The 23,324-nt window shown below is 35.1% G+C and overlaps 1 protein-coding gene across 6 annotated transcripts in view; it reads right to left on the bottom strand.

Annotated features, from left to right (window-relative positions):
• SGK3 (serum/glucocorticoid regulated kinase family member 3) overlaps positions 1-23,324 on the bottom strand; it is a 115,893-nt gene that overhangs the window by 18,888 nt on the left and 73,681 nt on the right. For 3 of the 6 annotated variants that reach the window (XM_037058661.1, XM_037058662.1, XM_037058664.1), the window contains exons 3-9: positions 21,968-22,051; positions 18,179-18,251; positions 15,137-15,212; positions 8,402-8,489; positions 5,555-5,604; positions 4,733-4,771; positions 3,062-3,119 (exon numbers count right to left, since the gene is read on the bottom strand). In XM_037058661.1, the coding sequence (XP_036914556.1) occupies positions 3,062-3,119; positions 4,733-4,771; positions 5,555-5,604; positions 8,402-8,489; positions 15,137-15,212; positions 18,179-18,251; positions 21,968-22,051 (468 nt within the window). Of the gene's footprint in view, positions 1-3,061; positions 3,120-4,732; positions 4,772-5,554; positions 5,605-8,401; positions 8,490-15,136; positions 15,213-18,178; positions 18,252-18,635; positions 18,677-18,937; positions 19,043-21,967; positions 22,052-23,324 lie in introns of those variants that run through there. The other 3 variants (XM_037058666.1, XM_037058667.1, XM_037058665.1) reach the window with 3 other exon arrangements.

The raw sequence follows: 23,324 nt of genomic DNA, 5'->3' as shown, positions 1-23,324 counted from the left end.
AATAAAAAGTAGACATATACTCAAGCTTTTATATTTTTTCCCATTCGATTGTCAAATTTGGGGAACAGATATGCAAACAGAAAGTGAAACCAAGACCACTCACTGGAAACAAGTTTAGAATAAATGTTAGATTGCTATTACTTACTTTAGTTTTTCATATACATTTTTCTATTCTTTGAACACACTGTAAATTTGCATTTGTCTGATTTTCCTTTGTTTTTGTGTATTCTGCTTTTATTTCTTGCTGCAGTTTGTTGGTTTCTAATCATTTTGCAAGATTTTAAATTTTTATTAAACATAACATATAAGTAAAATAACTCACAAATCACTACAGTTCAGTCAATTATTACAAAATGAACACATGATATAACTGCTATCCGGGTCAAAAGATAAAAACATTTTGGGGAGCCTGAAGCTTGTCTTTGGCCCCATTCCAGAAAATACTCATCCCTGTCTTCCTCAAAAGTAACCACCATCTCAACTTGCAATAACACAAGAAATATTTACCATTGTTTGACTTTTATGTAATTAGAATCACATAGATGAAGCTGTCTCTGCTTGACTTCTTTCACTCTAAATTATATAATAGGCATCCAAGCTGAGACATGTTGTATAGTTTTAGTATTTTTATTGCTGTGTAGACTACTGCATTACACAACTTAATCCACTCTTTTGTGGACAGACACTCAGACTGTTTATGAATAACAGTGCCGTGAATACTCTAGCATGTGCCTTTCCTGGTGCACATGTGCACACACTGCTGTTGGATATATAGCTAGGAGTAGAACCAATGTGTCATCAGGAATGAATGTAGACATTTCGCTTCAATAAATAACAACTGTTTCCAACAGCATAAAAAATGAAACATATAGGAATACATCTAATTAAAGATGTGTAAAAATTCTATACAGAACACTACAGCCCTGCCTGGTGTGGCTTAGTGGATTGAGTGCCAGCCTGTGAACCAAAAGGTAGCTGGTTTGAGGTCCCCAGTAGGGGGCACGTGCCTGGATTGTGAGCCAGGTCCTCAGTAGGAGGCAACCACACATTGATGTTTCTCTCCCTCTTTCTCCCTCCCTTCCCTTCTCTAGAAATAAATAAGTAAAATATTTTTTAAAAAGAACACTACAAAACAGTACTGAGAATAATTAAAGGTGAACTAAATCAAAAAAGGGATATATCATGGTCATGGATTGGAAGACTCAATTATGTAAAGATGACAATTCCCCCCCATACTGACCTACAGACTCAGTGCAATCCCAATCAAAATCCAACAGAATCTTGTGGAAAATGGCATGCTCATTCTAAATTTATGTAGCTATGCAAAGGGCTAAGAATAGCCTCATGAAGAAAAACAAGAAGAGAAGACTTGTCCTGCTGGATATCAAGCTACATTTGTCAAGGCAATGTGATATTGGTGCAAAGACAGACACACAGACTACTGGAACACAATATAAAAATGCACTGGCATTATTATAAAATCTACAAACAAATGTAAAACACAAAATCTAGAATTAGATCCATGCAATATGGACATTGGATATTGGATATATAATAAAGGTTACCCTGCATTCAGTGGGGAAAGAATAGTCTTTGCAATAAATTCTGTGGGATCAGTTGGATATTCTCAGGGAAGAAAATGAACTGTGACCCTACACCTCATATTATATGCAAGAACCAAATCCCAATAAAGTCTAGATCTAAACATGAAGTTTCTGAAAGATAACACTTTTTGTTATTAATGATAGATTATCTCCCAACATCTTGGGGGACCACAAGCATTTTGAGAACAGATCTATGTCTATATTTCTATTGCCCAGCATGTAGCATAGTATACAGAAAGCTCAGAAAACAAGCCAGAGATACAGGAAGCTATGAATACAGCAAGCTATAATTAAATACATACATATTTATTTTTACTACAAATTGAAGTATATTGCAAAAAAGTACTTAAATAGAACCACAGGCATGGACACATGGAACAGACTGAAAGTGACCAGAGGGGAACAGCAAGGGGGATAATGCTGAAAAGAAGGGGAAGGGACTGGACGAAGAAGATGTATGAATGATACATGAATATGGACAATAGTGTGGGTGGGAATTGACTGTGGGAGATGGGGGGGGGTGGGAAAGTGGACGAGGGCAAAGGGGGAAAAATTGGGACAACTGTAATAGAATAACAAAAAATGATTTAATAAAAAAGAACTTAAATACCGTATTTTGCCATTTATAATGTGCACTTTTTTTGCCCAAATTTTTGAGGGAAAAATAAGGAGGCGCTGTATACATGGGTATGATGATTACATACCATGGGTATAATAATGGGCATAATAACCCATGTGTAATGTGCACAGAAATGTGGTGTGCATTATACACGGCAAAATGGGGTCTATTTGATGATTCTGTCACACCATCTATGACACTTGTGGCCTTAAGTGACTCTCCTTCCCTGGTGTGGCCACACTGTCAAGTAAAGTGATTCAGTCGACACTCACTTTTAAGCAGAAGCAGGATCTTCACAGAACCCTTTCTTCCCCCCTCTATTACTTGCACAGCTGCTCACTTTTGTCTTTAGGCCCCAGTTTAAATAGCCTGTCTTCAAAGTAGTGACCACTCAATGGTCACCCAACTAAGCAGGGATTCCACACTCCTCCCACTGCCTAGTTTTCTGTCACTTCACCCTATTCTTCAATTCCTTCACATACCCATTACTATTTATAATTATTTACTGGGCTGCATATTTTAATTGACTGTTTCCATTAGTTTGTAAGCATCACAAAGGCAGTAGCCATGTCAGTTTTGTTCAGTGTTATCTAAATAGGGCCCAGATCATGCTTGTCATGTACCAGGTGTTCAACAAATACTTTTTGAACAAATGAATTTTATGTTAGAATTTAATTAGGAAGAATTTAATTATTTCCCTAATTGCTCTGTCAGTACTTTAAAAGTAGAGAAAGGACCTTAACTCCACATACTGTACCCAACAAGTTTTGTGCCCTGGCATGGATAAAGCATGCATTCTGTAAATACTGTTTTACTGAGAAAATAAAAATACTCTTACCTTGCCAAAGCTGCCTTTTCCAATAACTTTCAAGAAATCAAAGTCTGTTGGTTTAGCACTGAAAGAAACGAATGACAAGAATTAGCCTCCTAGAAATTGGACACATGTTCACTCTTAAATATTTCTCTGTTCACTCTGATAAGGAAATGTCAGGTACAAAACACTTCAGCATGATGACTCCAGCTTTCACACTGGTAGTGATTCACTTCTAATATAAAGTAGGTAATGATAAATAGTAACAATATCTACTTTCTGAGTAGATATTTTATAACTTTAAGTCTTGTTTAGTCGTGCTTAAAAGAAACTTAAATAATAGTCTTGTTAGAATAAAGTGATATACATATATATATATATATATAGTTTTGAACTCAATATAGCTTCTATCTAAGCCAATTTTTACTACTATAAACCTTACCAATGTTGTTAATCAAGAAACTGAATAACTATATAAATATATAATACATTCTAAGGACTCTCTAGTCTGGTAATTTTCTGGAAAGTTAGTTATTCCCCCCTTGTGAAACTTTCTTCATCTGATAGTGTGACTACAATCCTTGTTAATAGCTGAAACACCTAGTAAAGTCACTAAGAAAAACTTCTGATGGAGTAAAAAGTCATCACAGTGTTTTGCACAAATATCACTTATTATACATTACAGATAAGGACCTCTCTGATTATTCTCACAGATGGTAATGTAGGAAAGCCAAGCATAGAGAAGCTAGAGGGAATACTAAGATTGTCCTTTTATTACTAGTCTCTTGTCAGGTAAAATCAGCATTGGCTGCATGCAGGCAGAAGTACAGGGTGGCAGAAAGTTTAGCGTAAGCAGCCAGAAGAGCGATTCCCTTAACCATTCTGAATACCCAAGTTGTACTAAGGAGAGGGAGGGGAATGACTCTATTTAGATTCTAAATTTCCTTCAACTCATTATCGACAGAAAGAGTCAATTCAAACAGGAGAGTAATGTCAAGTCTAGGTTAAATAGTAACAAGTGAAGGTTAAGGAGATAAATACTTAACTAAGCTTAGATCTTTTTCTTCTTCAAGAACATGCTCTTTGGACTAGTTATTTTATTCTTTAATGATATGTAATGTTAAAAACAAATATAATAGTGAAAAAGCACACAAATCCCTCACGGTAAACACACTAACTGAGGCTCCACTGTTAACTGCTGGTGATAAACCCTAACTGAAAGCCAATTTCTGCTTTCGTGCTGCCTGACCACCTCGATGCTATGATGACAAAAAAATGCTCAAAACCAAACTTCCTCTTCCAGTTACCACCCCATTTCTTTGCTTTCCTTTGCTGCAGAACTCCTCAAGTAAGTGCTCTAAACTCTTTGTCTACACCTGCTGTACTCTCCTCCAGTTCTTTTTTAACCCATTCCTGTCAGGGGAACTGGTAAAGGTTACCAGTCACTTATCAGAGCCAACGGTCGGTTCTCAAACTTCATCTTATGTGCCTACTGGCAATGTGAATACACAGTTAATTACTCCCTGCTCAAGAAACTTTCTTTGCCTGATTGTGTGACACTACATTCCTCGTTTTCCTCCTATCTTACCATCTACTCTTTTTTAGTCTCCTTTACTGGTGCCTCCCTGACCTCATTAGAATGCTGAAGTGTCCCACGACCCATTCCTTGGACCATGATTCTTATCTGTCTATACTCACTGTTTAAGTGGACCAAAAGGGTGAGGGAAGCGTAGTATCCTGGGATAAAAGATAGAATACTTAAGAATTAGTCCAAAAAGGCTGTAAAATACTTATAAGAATAGCAACACTCCTTCTCTAACCCAGGCAGACATCATTACTCTGTCAGGGCACTTCTCACTCTGAGCCAAGAGTGGCCTTGGAATCCCTTGTACTCAGTGATCTAGGCATTCACTCCCAGTATTTACAGTTGACATCCAGTATTTACAGTTGACATTCAAGATAAAGCCTGTATTTACCACTCCTTGTATTCCTCAACATATTTCCCCTGGGGTCAGTTAAACACAGGACAAGGGGAGAGACTGTATGAAACCATTTAGACTGCTTTGGAACAAGCTGGCTAATGACTAGGGTTGCACCACTGACGCCGAGCACCAGGAGAATGCCAATGAGGCCTGCAGGGATGCTTTGGCCAGACCACCCCCCCAGGCCCTCCCAGGACCTACAGTCCCTGAGAAATACAGGCTACTGATTTTACTTACACACCCACAGACAGAGAGAGAGAGACAGAGAGAAAAGTGACAAAGGCCAAACAGCAGTACCTGATCAATAATTTGTGGATTAAAAACGTCTCAGAGCTCTACTAAAGCAATGCAAAGCTAGAGCAGTAAATTAGGCAGGCGTAGGACAGTATTATAGTCAGTGTAAGTATGGTTATATTTTATAGGCTTCCACTTAAACTTTTAAAGTGGAAAAATTTTCCACTGGTAAAATTTTATCTGTACATTCATGCAAAAAATCCTCCTAAAATTGAAAAGATCATTTGAAACAAACCAAACCTACTGAGGATTTGCAGATGGTCCCAGGTTGATATTCTGTGAGGTAGAGTGTAGCTGTGGAAGTGGGGAAAAAAATAAATGTTTATATTAGAGCTTCAATGGTCAGTGATGTTTTTCAAATAAATATACATAACTGTAGAGGATATTTGATGTAGTGCCATGATAAAGAAGCCCAAAGTGCTCATTCTTCATAAAAATATATAGATGTGTTTAGAAATATCCATTATCATATTTATGATAAATTTCAAGAGCAGATGTAAGGAAAAGGGTAAGGCAGAAATTGGACTCAAAGTGGCAAGTCAATGAAGTAAACTGGAAAAAGCTCCTTGGAAGAGGTGAGTGAGCATTGAAACCACAGTTTAAGAGAGATTATTTTTACATTAAAAAACCTGGTTAAAAACAGCTTCTTCTGATCACATTTTCCAATAAAGATGGGTACTTTTACTAGAAGCTTATATACTTGTAGACATGATCAGCTGTAGACACAAAATATGCTTTTAAAGCTGTAGACATGAAATAAGCTTTTAAAAACTTAGATAAACTTGAAGTAAGTTTATCTAAGCGACTTCTTATTAGAAACAAATATCTTTTATATTTCCACTTAAACTCTGAAACTTGTAGACAATCTCCAGAATACAAGCTACTTTTAAAAATAAAGGATAAAAGTTCTGATGTATAGTAATATATTTCTTATGAAACAGCAAATCAAATTTATTTCTTAACAATGCCTTTACAGAAAAAATCTTTCTGTAACAAATTTTCAATCCCCAGAACACAGAAATATAAACTATAACAGTCTAGCAAAAGACAAAAAAAAAGTTCATTAAATGAGAACTGCCCTATTGTGGCATAAGTATAAAATAATCTTTTCCCCCAGTTTTACTGAGATATAATTGTCATACAATACTGTATAAATTTAGTTTAAGGTGTATAGCATAATAATTTCACTTAAATATAATGTGATTCTTTTAAATATTATAGTGCTCCACAGAATATGATAATGTAATCCAAACTAAACTGAAATTTCAACATACTTATTATTTTAATAAATGTGCAGAGAACTGGATCACATTTCCATTCAATAAACTTTTCTTATATAGATGAGGAAAATGAATTGAATAAGCATGGATTAAACAATAACATGGACAACTTGTCTCATGAATTACATTAATATGTAGTAAGATTTTATGACTTGGCAATAATTTTTCCAATGGAGCACATTTCTAAAATAATAATAAAAATTACTGGGGTATATGATTAGACAACTTTTAATTTTACCTAATATTTTAAAAGATTATTTCTAATCACTAAACTGAGGGTGAGTTATAAATAATTAACAGTGTGAACACTAATCAAGAACTTAAGTTTCTTGACTTCTCTTAACTTCTATCTTTCTCTCTACAAATAGGGGGTGGGTCCATATGCTTTCTAAGATATTTTCTGGCTGTTAACTTCATTTAGTTATCCACTTAAAAGTCTTTAATAAATAGTTACAAGTATAAGAAGTATAGCTGTTTCCCTTTTTTGAAGAAATTCTTTTTATCTGTATTTTAAAACTGTGAGAGATGCTAGAGTAAGTTTCAGATTTTGCAGTGAGGGGTATAAATGGTAATGAAAAAATAATAAAGTCAGTAGAAACAAAAAAGTTTCAGATTTTATAGATATAAAATAAAAAAGAAACAATACAAATCTGAAGCCAATAGTGACAAAACAGGAGCCAGGAATCTCTCAGTTTGGTTCTTTCAAAACCAGCTGTCTCCTAAAGTAAGGCAAGACATTCTTTGAATGACCTAAACCCACATATTCTCAACATGATTAGCAAGCACAACATGGAAAATCAGGGTTACGTGGATTTTGTCCTCTAAAATATTTTTTAATAGTTTCATCTTTTTCAATTAAAAGTATATACTGATAGTTGGAAAATAGGAAAAGTACTAGGAACACTATTTTTTTTAAAAACCCATAATTTTATTGAAAGATAATTTTCTAAACACTTAACAGTAATTTCATAGTCTTTGCATAACTTTTAAAAACTGTAATCACATTGTGAATGTGGATATAAAATGTTATACCCTGATTTCACTGAATACTAAGGACAAAACTTAAAATACACCATCTTCAAAAATATTTTTAAATGTCCCTGGCTCATGTGGCTCAGTGGATTGAGCACCTCCCTGTGACCCAAACAGTTGCCAGTTTGATTCCCAGTCTGAGCACCTGGGTTGCAGGCCAGGTCCCTGGTAGCAGGTGCTTGAGAGGCAACCACACATTGATGTTTCTCTCCCTCTCTTTCTCCCTTCTTTCCCCTCTCTAAACATAAATAAATAAAATTTTAAAAAGTGAAGAGAGCAGAATATAAAACTGTATACACTATATAATTATAACTGGATAATTTTTTAAAATCCCTGTATGTTCAGGGAAAATTAGAAAGAAAATCACTAATATGTTAAAAATTACTAGGTATGGTTAGTGATAATAGGGGTAATACTTCCCTTCTTACTATTTTCAAAACAGTCTTTAATTAACATATATTAATTTTTACTGTAAAAAGTACTAATTTATAGATTTTATGAGTGATCAGTAAGAGGTATACACATTTTATAATGTACTCTCCAGAACAGAAAATTTACAGTGGATAAAGTGACTTCATTTTAACTAAATGTCCTAAAGTTGCCAATAATTTCATCCTTTAAATATATAATCCCTCTTGAGCAAAAAGGAAAAAGGACTCATGGACATGGACAATAGTGTAGTGATTGCTGGGAAGAGGAAGGTATAAAGATATTAAATAAAAAAGAAATAAATATATAAAGTCAATTAGAAAAAATAAAAATATGTTCCCTCTTACTACCTTCTGAGTACTTCTTTCATCTTCATCTTCAGATGGATCTGACTGATGTTTTGGACTGTCCATTTGAAGGAATGCTCTGACATCCGGACTAAAAACAGAAATTAACTTTATTATGATTTTGAAAGTATTTCTACAGCCTTTCTCCCTTTAAAAATTGAAAATAAAAATAATTATAACAACCTTTACAGTAAGAAAGCCAAACAAAATCCATTCATATTCTGTATTATAAAATAAATAAGCAAATTAATTTTAAAAAATTAAAAGAGACTCCAACATGGACAAAGGGAGAACCAGAGTTGAGAAAATTTATCAAGATGCTTAACATCACTAATAATCCAAGAATACTAATGAAAATAATAATGAGATACCATTTTATGTCCATTAAATTGCAAAAATCAGAAAGATAGATAACATCAAAAAGTTGGTAGGAATTCTCATGTATTACTGGTGAGAATGTACAATGAGGAAACTTTTCTAAAAAGCAATCTGGCAATATTTGGTGAAACTGTGTATGCGTTTTCCCTAAACACAGATATTCCAGTTCTAGGAATAAACTACACAAAAATTTACATCCAGGTTCAGTGAAAGATGTAACTAGGGATACTCCTGGCAACATTCCTTAGAGTAGTGAATCAGAAGCCAACAGCCATCTGCCACTAGAGAAATGAGTAACCACCCATGGTGGGTGAAAACAAAGAACTAGAGCACGGTACTATTTATGTGTATATATTAAATACTCATGGACACAAAGCAAGAGTCAATAAATGGATATCCAAAGACACGTATTGAAGTGGGTTTCAATGGTGAGAGTGAAGAATTGAGAGTGAAGCTCAAAGATGAAGAGAAAAAGTGAATTAAAATTAGAGAGGGACCTTGTGTGGACTAATGACAATCCCAAGCAATGACTGAATCTCTCTAACATAGGTACTTCCTACCAAATTGTTTTTCTTTGTAAGACATAATCGACATCTGTATGTATTATGAAATGATCACAATAAGTCTAGTTAACAGCCATCACCACACATAGTTACATTTTTTTTCTTGTGATGAAAACCTTTAAGATCTACTCTCTTAGCAAATTTAAAAAACAAGGTGGGACAAAAGTAGGGTTACAATTGTGAGTATGCAAAACAGTTTATTCTCATGTTACTATTTATTATCATATTATTTTCCATATGAACTGTAACCATTGCTCTACCCTGTACACAACATAGTATTGTTAACTACAGGCACCATGCTGTACATCATATCCTCATAACTTATTTATTTTATAACTGGAAGTTTGTACTTTTTGATACTTTCACCCTTTGCCCAACCCCCCAACACCTGCCTCTGGCAACCACCAGTCTGTTCTCTGTATCTATGAGTTTGTTGTTTTTTTTTAAAGATCCCACATATAAGTAAAATCATACAGTGTTTGTCTTTCTCTGTTTGATTTACTTCACTTAGCGTAATACCCCCAGGGTCCATCCATGTCATCACAAAAGGCAAGATTTCCCAAACTGCTTATAATAATTAAATATAAATAACATACATTCATTGTAGGAAATTCATTGTAATAAAGATGAAAAATAATTTTTTAAAAGTGGAAGGGCTTGTGAGAATGTAAAATGGTGCAGCCACTGTGGAAAACAGTTCGATGGTTCCCAAAAAGTTAACATAGAGTTACCATTTGATGTAGCAGCTCACCCTAGATAGAAATAAGAACATATGCCCACTCAAAAAATGTATACACAAATGCCCACAGCAGCATTATTCATAACAGCCAAAAAGTGGAAACAACCTAAATGTCCAACAAATAGTGGATAAACAAACAAATTGTGGCACACAAGGGAATATTCTTCACCTGTGAAAAGGAGTAAAATACTGATACTTGTTATAATAACATGGATGACACTCAATGTTATGCTAAATGAACAAAGGAAGATAAAAAGGTCACATATTATATGATTCCATTTATATAAAATGTCCAGAACAGGTAAATACATAGAGATAAAAAGCAGATTAGTAGTTGCCAAAGGCTGGAGAAAAGGGGAAATTTGAAGAATACAGCTTCTTTTTGGGGTGATAGTAATGTTAGATTAGACTGGGGGTGACAGATAGTGATGACGGCTGTACAGCATTAGAACTATGCTAAAAACACTGAATTGTACATGCTAAAAATTGTTAACATAGAGTGAATTTTATCTGAAAAAATTTTTTAAAGGTGGAAATCTTCATTCTTACCACTGACAGGCAAGCACTATTATCATTTTAGCATATTTTATTGCAGTCTTTCTTTCTACAGTTAAGATCCTACCCCATTTAAAATAGTTTATTTTACTGTTTTCACCTGCAAATTAACATCATAAGAATTCTGCCATGTTGTTAAAAAACTCTATAAATAATCACTTTGACAGACATATGTTGTTGCATAATATGAGTACACTAAGTTATTCAATGATTTGCTCACTCTAGAATATATAGCTTCCAATATTTTACCACCCAACATCACTAATATAACTAATGTTGCAACTGATCATACCTGAGCATAACAGTACAACTGCACATATGATTTTTCACAATAAAATTATTTGGTCTGAATTATAAACCATTTCAGACTTGACATAGTTTGCTATCTAATTTACAGAGAGGCTATACCAATTTATTATACCCTCCTAGCAGTATATGAATATCCAAAAGACTCTCTCTAGTTTTTCTTAGCTGTAAATGTTACAGTTTATATTACCATCTCCAACAGTTTGATAAGTGAAAATTAGTATTTTAAAAAGAAGGTATTCGATTTTATTAGTAATTCGTGAAAGGCAAACTAAAGCAACAATGAAACCACTACCCACTCACCAGAATTGCTAAAATTGAGAAGACTAACAATTACTCTGCATTATCTACGGAGGTTAAATAAATACAGGGTGGGACAAAAGGAGGTTTACAGTTGTATGTGGAACACAGTTTATTCTTGTATACTATTTATTAATTATTGTATTATTTTCCATACAAACAACTGTAAACCTACATTTGCTCCACTCTGTATATTCCCCTTACAATGCAGAATTTCTATGCCAAGATGTATCAAGAAAGCTTGCACGCGTACACCAAAAGATGTATTAATGGAAATATTATTCATTACAGCCAGAAAATGGAAACAATGCAAATGTCCACCAACAGTAGAATGAATAAACTGGTCTGTCACACAATGAGATATACACAGCTATGGAAACAACAAATTACAGCTATATGTGACAACACAGTGACTCTCACACTGTTGAAAATAAGCCAGACAGAAAATATATATTATATGATTCCAACTGTATTAAGTTAAAAAAAAAAGGCCTGGCTGGTATAGCTCAGTGGATTGAGCGCGGGCCTGCGAACCACACGATCGAGGTTCGATTCCCAGTCAGGGCACATGCCTGGGTTGCAGGCCAGTTCCCGGCAGGGGACACACCAGAAGCAACCATACATTGATATTTCTCTCTCTCTCCTTCCTTTCCCCTCTAAAAATAAATAAATAAAATCTTTAAAAAAAAAAGGGCATGTTAATCTATGCTGCTAAAAAATCAGAAGAATAACTACCTTTGGGAAGGAAGGAAAGAATAGAGGTGGGGAAGAGGTCCTGTATATGAGGGACTTCAAGGTTGCTGGTAATGTGCTATCGCTTGGCCTGCAGGTGGCCACTCAGATGCGTCCACTTGCACATAACTTATTAGACTGAGTGGTCATGATCTGAGCTCTCTTCTGTGTATGCCACAACCACAAGAAAGCTAAAGGAAGGTATCTTTGCTTCCATTTGTATTTCTTAATAGGGAAAAAAATACTCAGTTATTTGGGGTAATTATTCATTTGTAGTTCCTCTTTTGTAAATCAATGTGCTTTGTCCATTTTTCTTTTGGTGCCTTAAGTGTGTATTACCTGCATGAGCCCTTTCCATATTAACTATACTGATCTATTGTCCTTTATCAAGGGAAAATTTTTCTATATTTTTGGCTTTTAATTTCTCTTGCGATTTTGAGGGTTCAAACGTTTTTGTTGGTCAAACTTGTCAGCTTTACTCTGTGACACCTCATGTATGCCAATGTGTTCAGAACCCTCCTTCTACCCAGACATCAGAGACATACAACACATCTTAATACAGTTTTTTAGGGATTTTCAAAATCAATTTTAATAAAAAATTTTTTTAAAGAAGTTTTTATCTATTGAAGTAAAGCAATTTTTTAAGTTCACTTCCCTAACAGTAATGATAATCGCATAGTAGATGTACAAGATGCACTTGTTGACTGGTTTCTCTTCTTGCTTCCACAAATCTGTACTATTTTATAAATAGTTTGATATTCAAATGAAGAGTGTGAAAATTAACAAACTTCCATTAAGTACAGATAAGATCCAGAAAATATGAAATGTCACTTCTTATTAAAAAGAAAATGTCAGATAAAATTAAGTTTAAAAAACCTTTTGGGGTACTGGATAGGTCTTGTACCCTAAATGGAATGATGGTATTTACAGGGTGCATATATCTGTAAAAATCCATTGGGTTGTATACTTAAGCATTGTGGCCCTGCCTGGTGTGGCTCAGTGGACTAAGTGCCGGCCTGTGAACCAAAAGGTTCCTGGTTCAATCCCCAGCCAGGGCACATGCCTGGGTTGCAAGCCAGGTCCCTAGGTGAGGTCATTTGAGAGGCAACTCATCAATGTATCTCTAGCATGCTGATGCTTCTCTACCTCTCTCTCTCCCTCCCCTTCTCCCTAAAAAATAAATAAATAAAATCTTGAAAAGAAAAAGAAAATAAAAGAATTGTGTATCATTAAGATAATCTTTAAAACAATCAAATTACTTTCAGTTTACTTTTAATACCAAATATATCTTATAATACTACTCTTTCAGATTTAGTGTTAGAAGTTCTGAGTAACACTCTTCAAAATGCCAGGAGAATAATCACCATCACCACCATTTTTCCCCATATTTATTCCATGTGAAGCTCTCTGTCAAAGGAGGAAACAAATCCAAGACCTCAGTGTATGAACTGTATATCAAACAAACCAGCAGTATGCCAATTCAAAGTAATCTCAAGTTCATACAGCAAAAATTATAGGTTAGAAGGACACATAGAAGCTGAAGATAACACAGAATTTGTCCTAGGGAAAAGGTATAATGTTTAAAAAATAATTATAGAAAAAGCCAAGTAGTAAAAGGCCCTTTGCTGAGGAATATACCAGACGTAGGAACCTTGATTTCAAGGTTCCTCCCCAACTTTGTGACCCTCTGTCACCTGTTGGAGGCCCCGAATGAAAAGGCAGCTAGCTGGTCTTTAGAGAATTGGCTAATCCCAGGGCTACTGCAGCCGCTGGACCCCCTGGCATGTCCCTTGTATCAGGGGAAATCTAGGGCACTGGGCAGAAGACTGTGGTTGGAGGAAGTTCCGTTCGATTATTTTTCTAATTTAGTAAATTACATTAAGTGAGTCAAAAAAGGAGGTCAGAGGATGTGCCCTCAGAATGGTAGAAGCCTACTGTAGACTATAAAGAACTATATAAATGGTAATGTAAAGACCTATATAAAAATCATTGTTTTTGTAACAATTGCTAACAATATAGTCCTTCAGGGCCGTGATCCTGGAGAGCCTGTAAAAGTGTATCATGTTTGCATCACTGCCCATAACACAACCCTTACTGACATCTACATAGATAGTTGGGCAGTGAAAAAGCTCCCCAGATTTTTACTTTCTCCTTGTTATTTTTAGAATATAATGCTTTATACATACAAAACAATATAGGTAACATATACACAAATTACAAATCACAATAAATATAAAGAATACCCATAAACCAATTACCAGACTCAAAAAAGAAAACATGTCTCAAATCATGTTCTTAGGTATTTCTGATAAGACACACCCTCTCCACCTTCATCAGCAGGATCTGATCTATAAAAGGAGTTTAAACTCATGAGCATGAGACACACACAGGGCTGGGAAAGCGCCTTCATGGTCAGTGGCTGCCTAGAATGCTGTGTTTAGAACAGGAGGCCTCTCAGTAGAAAAGAATAAAAGTGGTAGCACGTGTGCCTGACCCTTGCCAATTCCATCAAAGGCTGTACTTACCTCCTTTCTGAAAATCTACTCTGTGTTCCAGTCATACATGAGTGTCCTGCATGCATCAGGCTTTTTGTAGATTCTTACACAGACTTTCCCTGGAATGCTCCCCCTGCTTTTTTTTCTTGAATGACTGCCCTTCCTTTAAGTCCCAGGAAGCCTTCTCTGACCTCCCCAGTAAGAGCTGGCCATATTTTTCTGTTGTCTTCTAGCACTTCTGCCATAAAGCTTCCCTGGCTTTAACTGCTTGTTCCTATATCTGTCTCTCCCACTAGACTGGAAGGCTATGCCTCTGAAATGTAGGAATGACACCCATTCCTCTTATGTTCCCAACATACACAGCAAGTACTTAACAAATGCTGTTTGAATGCATGAGTAAGTATAACAATGAAAAACCTGCCAAGTTTAATCTACAAAACCAATACAAGTAGAAAAGGAAGAAAGAAAATAACTAAGACCTTAAGCTGATGGTCAAAAAAGGAGTAAAGAATACCAGGGGAAAATGCTTGAGGAAGATTTTATATATGCACACACATTATCTATAGCACAGTGACATTCTACAGAACACATAAAATCTGTATCAGTAACTTATTCAATATTGTTAGGTTTGGTTTCAGTGCCTCTTCCCAACACAGTGAAAATTACTTACTGGTTGTAAAGCTCTGGGTGCCTAACTAAGTTCTGAATGAATTCATTTAGTCCTGCTCTTCTTTGTTTGATAAAATCTGTGAAGAGAGACATATGCCATTAGGATTATTTATGTTAGACTAGGTAATTATCAATACAGTTATATAAGAATAGATCAAAATAAATTCTGATTAGGAGCTATGTCTTAATCCATGTTTCTTTATACACAATAAAATACTTAGAAATATTTATTTTAAAATCCATAAATACAATGATTATAAAACTAAAATAAAGCAGATAACATATCTTCCAAAAGAAAATTCTCCAAAAAAATGCCTACTTTAGGTTTTAAACAGACTCACTACAAAAACCGGTTGGTTGACTTCCATACTTGCCCTGACTGCACTGAACCCACAACCTAGGCAAGTGCCTTGATGGGGAATCCAACTGGCAAACTTTCACTTCATGGGACAACACCAGCTGAGTCAAACCGGCCAGGGCTCGATTATGAATTTTTTTGAAAAATTTCAGGAAGGTATCTTATAACCCTTCCAAGGGCATTCTTTATGTCACTGGACAGTAGAGAGTATGTGAGGTTCACATTAAAAACTATGCTTGAAAGACAGTTTTCAGAAATTGGACTTGGTATCATAGAAGAACTAAAATAACTACATGTGTGATATTTAAAGAAAATCTAACAATTATATGGAAGCAGTTTTAAATTATTCTATGGATATTTACTGATGGTACCTTTGACACTGGGAAATGGGTTGTGAAAGAGAGTATGATTTGCTTTCTCCTGTGAGCTATAGCCATACTGCACTAAGTGCTACTAGACTCGCCGCTTCCTTACTGACTTGAAACAGTCTTGAAAGCCCTATATCAGAAGATAAATAAAAAAAATCAGTCTTGAAAAAAGAAAACCAGCAGTAGTGAGAATTTAGGGCAATTCCAAGTTTAATTTTTAGATCAACATTAAGCATGCAAATATCTAAAACATTCCAGATTAGGCTGAAATGCACACCAGCCCCCTTATAGAGTAAGTTCCCAGAACATATAAGGCTGACATAATATCTTTAAGAATTATAGTTGGAAAGATATATTTTTAAAAATCTCTCCAATTAAGAATTTATATGAATCTATCTACTGTTATCTAAAGGGGTTCCCATTAGAGATTCAAAAGAACTTAATGCTTAGTTAAAAAAAATGAAACCTTTAGTCTCCAAAATATGTATTAAACTGACCTATAAAGATGTCTTTGTTATTTCAGTGCCTCTAGAAAAATCATCAAAGACAAGACAATCTCCATCATTGTGGGGCAGGGGGAAAAATCAAATTTGACTGAAGGACACCTTGGGTTTTTGTTGTAATATTACTACTGGTGGCCAGAGCAACCTGCTTATATTCAAAAGCAAAGAATATTTAGAGCCTTCAGGGATCACAGAGGTCATTTATCCTTAACCCACACCTTTCAGATCAGGAAATGGTAAGAGCTTTGTAATGTTCCAAACAAATAATTTTAAAATAAAATGCACACAAAAGCTCGTGGCCCTGGGTGGTGTGGCTCAGTGGACTGAGCACAGGTCTAAAAACCAAAGGGTGGATAGTTGGATTCCCTGTCAGGGCACATGCCTGGGTTGCGGGCCAGATCCCCAGTGTGGGGTGCATGAGAGGCAACCACACATTAATGTTTCTCTCCCTCTCTCCCCTCTCTTTCTCCTTCCCTTTCCTTCTGTCTAAAAATAAATGAATAAATGCATAAATAAATAATAAAGTCTTTTTTAAAAAGTTTGTGAATTTTTGTTTTTAAAGGTGCCATGTATTAATCAGACAGTACAGTAAGGGAATAATAGAAATAAATAAACCTGGATGAGTTTAATTTTCCATATATTAGCTGTGTGGCTTAGGAGAGAGGCTTAGTCTTACTACTGTTCTAGTTCCCTGCGAACGACGCAGTTACAAATGCAAATAAAAATTCTACATATAATAGAAGTGAGAACCCTCGCCGATCATGAGGTTCATAAAGTATCAAAGTATAAAGAACCTCCAGCTGAGAGGGTTACAGGGGTTTATCTTGCAGCCTCAGGGTCAAAACTAAGTTTTAACTAAAGCAAGAATGTGAAAGGAATATGAAAATGAAGAATGATAAAAGAGATGGTTGTTCATTGTGGACAGAATTCCACAGAGCACAATAAAACAGTTTGAGAAGGAAATAGACGGGGGAAAAGCAGTCAAGCTAAGTGACTTGAGAGCTATTTGGTACAGAGATTTGACCAAGAAAGCAGACCTGTAAGGAGTCATAGGCTTAATGGGTTATAGGGTTCCAAGCAAATTGATTGAGGAAGTAAGGTGGTGCGGAGGGAGGGCACTCTGGCTTGTCAGGATTCACCAGCTGCATAGATAGATGACTTTTCTAATAGGATTTTTGGTAGCTAAGGAGGCTTCTGTCTCTCTGTAAGTAGCCATTTATGACCTTGAATCTGTTTCTTCAGATTCAAGTGGAAAGTTCCAGGCTTGAGCCTTCAGACAAATAGGCTCCAGGTTCCTAAGACCTTCTGTGGCATTATGCTCCCCAAGGGTGACCAAAGGATATTTTCTTAATATTCAGAGGCCTGCAGGCTGCTACGCACAGACCATACTTTTAATAAATGTTTTTTGGGTGTAACAAAGACTATCCTCCACGGTTACAAAAGTACCCCCAAATAATCTCTAATGATCAGGAAGTTTATCCGAAGCCAGGCTGCTTAAATTTAACTTCCAAATTTGACATTTACTAGCTGTATGTGACCCTAACTGTGTCTCAGTTTCCTTATCTATAAAATAGTGATGATAATAATAATAATACCCAACTCAAAGAGTTTTTGTGAGTACTAAATGAATTAGAACATGTAATGTGTTTAAAACAATGCCTGGTACACAGTAAGCATCTTCCTGAGGAATTATTTTCATAGAGCATGAGATCAATTAGCTTTAGAAATTCTTGTATTACTGTACAATAAATATGTTTACTATGTTTTCAAACTTCGACCACCAATTATGGCTGGTCTGTGAAGTTATTGCTTACCAGGATCAAAATTGTCACCAAATATTCGCTTGGCAGGAATCTTCAGGGCCATAGCAGGAAATTGTTTTTTTAACTAGAATTTTTAAAAATAACATTATATGAACTTAATTTTATGAGTCTTCTAGTTATAATGCACCAAAATAAAATGCAATCTGATTTGCAAGAAATCTATTGTAAGATATACTTTTAAATATATAATAATCAAATATATAATACTAAATTACAGCAATAAAATACCATAGACTGTCTAATCATCCTATTTTATGCCAGTAAAATACTTAGTGGTTTTGTGACCTTCAATAAGTTACTTAACATCTCTGGGCCTTAATCTTCTTACCTGTAAACTAGGGATAATTTTAGCACTTACCTTACAGATTTGTTATGAGGCTTAAGGGAAATCATTTATGTTAAGTGCTTAGACTAGAATCTGGTGTATAAGTTTGAATACATTACTCACCACTTATCATCTCAGGGAAAGATGTGATCTTTGTGTTTTCTCTATGAATAGGTTGACAATTATTTTCTAAGAAAGGTGATGAATTTTGCTTTCAACATCTCTACTTCAGCCTTCCCCCTATAACTATTCTAAAACATCTATCAGATTTGCTTATCCTGAGAAAAAACAACTTGGCCCAAAATAACTTAAATTTGGGGCAACAGAGTCATAAATATGAGTTAATGCTTATTTTTATTAGAGGCTTCAGGTAAGACCCCTCCCCCTCCCACACACAGAAACTATATATCTAACTCCCAGCTGACAGGAAATAGAAAGAACAGAAGAATGTATTAATCACTCTACACCACGGGCACGCTATCAGCACAATCCAGTCTGTAGACAAATGACACTGCTTTTTCAACAAAAAGCTGTAAGGGAAAGATAAGAGAGGTGGAGGGGAAATTTTACCAATTAAAAGACACTTAATTGACTTATCAGTCAGTCACATAAATACTGACTGACTATTTGATATTAAGTATTATCATTAATTTAGTCTTATATGTGATAATCATTATCATGTGTGTGTATTTTAAGGACGTTTATCTCTTTTATTTTTTAATAAAGATTTTATTTATCTTTAGAGGGGAAGGGAAGGAGAGAAGGAGAGAAATATCAATGTATGGTTGCCTCTTGTGAGTCCCCTGCTGGGGAACTGGCCTGCAACCCAGGCATGTGCCTTGACTGGGAATCGAACCACGATCATGTGGTTCACAGGCCTGTGCTCAATCCACTGAGCTACACCAGCCAGGGCTGACCTTTATCTTTTTTAGAGATGATACTAAAACATTTATAGATGAAGTCATATGATAAATGAAATTTGCTTCAAAACACAGCAGGCTGGCTAGGGCCAGAGATGCAACAAGAATGGCTACGTGGCTGTTGCAGCTGGATGGTACCTTACATCATTTTTGGCATTTGTTCTTGTCTCTCTACCTCTGAATAATTCTACAGTGAAAAATTTAAAAATGTAAACAACAGCTATAAAAACACATTTAAACTGATAATTAAAATGCTTTACAGATTGGAAATTACACTTTTTGGTTTTTATCCTAAAAGAAGCATAAGAATTTGTATTTTCCACTTAGGGAAATCCAAGCCAGGTTTAACCTCATTTCTGCAGTTTGAAAGAACACAACTAATACCATTCCCCTGCTTTGTTTTCTTTGCCCCTTCTCACAAGAGGCAGAATTGGCAGGGGTTATGAAAAAAGAGAGACAGACACAGAAAATGAGGAAATGAGAAAAAACTGAGAGAAATATAAGAAAAAGAAAAATGGATAATAAAAACTCATTCACATGTGAAGAAAAATTGTCTGCAAAAAGCTTCAGATGGCATGTTTGATGGAGAGAGAGAATGAAAGTGGTCACGGCAGGGGAAGTGCCCAAACATCCTACTTCACCTTTGTGCTTAGAGACACTCACATGCCAACACTTCGCCTGTATAATCACCACCTATTTAAACTGAAACCATCATAAGGATGATAAGTTTTTCACTTACGCAGACCTCCACACTGCTGTTTTTAGATGACATCCCTACACTCCTCCCTCTCATGAACAATTCTACAAAAGGAAACATGTTTAGAAGGTGAATCTAGCCTATATAATCTTTTTAGCAAAATACATAAAGAAATCTCAAATTTCTAGTTACTAGTAGTTCACTGAACAAAACCTGATCTCATCTCTCTAAGAAGTTCATGTAAACCCTCTGTGTGAGTACCTATGTGTGTTATGTTACTATCATGTTATTTTTACCTGATTATAAGCCAGGTATCATGATAGGTACTGTCCAGTTTGTACAATCATCATAAAATGCTAATCACGTACATAGTGGTATCCAAAAAGTTCAATTCAAGCTAGCAATTCACCCTTCTCCCAACATCCAATAGAAACCTTTTAAAAAATTAATGAAAAATTGCAAAAGATATTTCCATGTACAAACTTCTACTGGCTATTATTTTGTTTCATTTGTTTCAAGTGTGACTTCCATTACAGTCAAAAAAGATGATCTCAATCAACATCTTAAATATTGGTTAAACAATATTTAAAACCGTGTACAATAAGTTTTGATTGCTTAAGTGTTAAAGAAAAACTAAATAACACAAGAGAAAACAACAGAACTAAGAGCTGGGCAGTTTAACCAGAAGTAATATGATGATGAACCATTATTAGAACAGTAAATATAAAGGAGTTATATCTAATATTCTATAATATTAAAACATACTTTAAGCAATACATCTAATTTTCATACCTTAAATACTTTATTTGGAACTTCTCAGTGGTCCCCTCTCCACCCTTTTTTGTAAGAATTCCAAAGTTAGAGTACTTTAGAAGAATCTATGACTTTTTTCTACTGGTCTGATATACGAGGTCTGTCCAGATGGCATCCAGCCATGTAATATGAAAAATAGAAACATTTATTGAAGAAGATACAAGATACATTGTACAAAGGACAATGATGCCTCAGTCCCCTTCAAAGTAGGCATCTTGGGACCTCACACAGTTCTCCCAATTGCCATCAGCTGCCCCATCCTGTTTTCCTGAATCTCATCTATGGTCTGAAATCTCTTCCCTTTCAAAGGTGATTTTAGTTTTGGGAAAAGCCAGAAGTCGCAGGGTGCCAAACCTGGACTGTAGGGGGCGTGAGTCAGCTGGATGATTTGATGTTCTGTCAAAAAACTTCCCACAAGATATGATGCATGAATGGGCGTGTTTTTGTGATAAAGCTGCCAAGCATGAGTTGCCTATAGCTGTGGCCTTCTGAATTATCTGAATAGTTTCCACTGAGGAATGTTCCAGCTTAACACAAAATCTGACGCAGATTTGTTGCTCTATGTGCTCAGTCATTTTAAATATGACGTCCACAAAGTACACATGCTCACTCAATGGCATCTACTGCCCCTATTGACTCAGAAAGTTATCATTGTTCATGTATGCACATTCCAGTCCACTCTCCTTGGCTGCCAGGTTATACTTTTGGCACGCAAACTGTTCTCGTTACCTTAACAATGACTGGACTTCTTCTGGAAAGACCTCATATTATAGCAGATTTATTTTAGAAAATGAACAATGCTGTGGCAAAAATAAATTAAATCAATTATCATCAATAGTTACTGGCAGAAAAGAAATAAAGCTGCATTTGCTTGTTTTAAATTAAATGAGATTTTATCTGCATGAAGAAAGAAACAACACACAATGCTAATGTGAGTATTATTTAATCATTCAAATAAAATCTCTCCTTTTTTGAGCTTTCTCGGGTGTTTGTTTTAAATAGCAACCTTGCAAACTATTACTTACAGTATTGTAAAGCTTATCAAATTCTGCATATCTCCTGAAGACAAACCACTCACTTGTGTCCACTGAGACCAGAACTTTATAAACCTGTGAAAAGAAAAATAATAAAAACAACAAAATAAAATTTGATTACAAAAAACCATTAGCTATTTCAGTATGTGAATAATCTTGCTTTCATAACCATGAAACTGGTATTAGATGTTAATGTTTATATATGTTTCACCAAGATACAAAATATACCAACTAAAATATTTTATCTTGTTGAGAGGTGATATTTTATTTTAAAAATGTTATGAAATATTTCTGCAATTTTTAGAGAATAATATAGTGAACACCTGTGTAATCATTATTTAGATAATTCTAACATTTTGCCATTCTTGTTTCAGATTTTTTCCCCAAGAATAAAACATTATAGAGTCAATTGATGATATTCTCTTTGATTCTTTCCCCATAATAATACCATTAGTTAGAAATTATAAAATATTTTCAGGAGTGATGTCTGGCACATAGTAAACACTCAATTATTAGTTTTTCCAGGTCATCTTTTACATAGTATATTTCAAACTAAGAATTTATCCTCAGATTTTCCACTACTACCTAACATGTGTTTAATATTTTCATATATACATAATTGCATATAACTGTAGTCAAAAACCCTATGAAGTAATAAGCACAACAAACATTATGCCCCCCACACTATGCGTGTGAGGAAATGATGGCCTAAAAGAGTTAGGCAGCTTGCTCAACTACACAGACTTGTGAGACTAAGATCTAAATCTTCTAATCCTCCATGCACCAGAACCAGTATCAACGGTTATAATACAGAAGCGACTCTCACAGCTGATTCCACAGATACTCTCAGATCACAAGTTAATATACCAATGTAGATAAAACTGTTCCAGACCCCCAAAATCTTGTATAATTTCTAAAGAAAAAAAGATAACAAGAGTCCAGATTTACAAGAAAGGGCTCATTAATCTATGGTTTGGGTTATCTATCTCATATTACAGTATTATAAGACTAGGGGAAAGAGACAGGAGTTGTTTTGGGGTTTTCTTGAAATTTAAAAAACTTTTATTTGCAAAAATAATCACAAGATTTCAGAGAGCTGTATAATATTTATTACAATATGAAATCATCTTATTGAGTTTTTAAAATACTTCCTTATTGCCTGCATTGCCCAGCAGAATATAAGTTCCTTGAGAGGAAGGACAGTGTCATTCTTACTACCCACCATATCCCCACGGCCCAGAACAGTGTCCAGCATAACAAAGAAACTCAGTGACAATTTGTTGAGCAGATACATGAAAGTACAATTTAGACTTGGTTTAAGTCAAGATGTCCTAGGACACAAAGCAAT

Source organism: Sturnira hondurensis, unplaced genomic scaffold, assembly GCF_014824575.4.
Source record: "Sturnira hondurensis isolate 20B ecotype Veracruz unplaced genomic scaffold, ASM1482457v3 Scaffold0010128, whole genome shotgun sequence".
Classification (NCBI taxonomy): domain Eukaryota; kingdom Metazoa; phylum Chordata; class Mammalia; order Chiroptera; family Phyllostomidae; genus Sturnira; species Sturnira hondurensis.
This window is presented reverse-complemented; position numbering and strand designations above follow the sequence as displayed.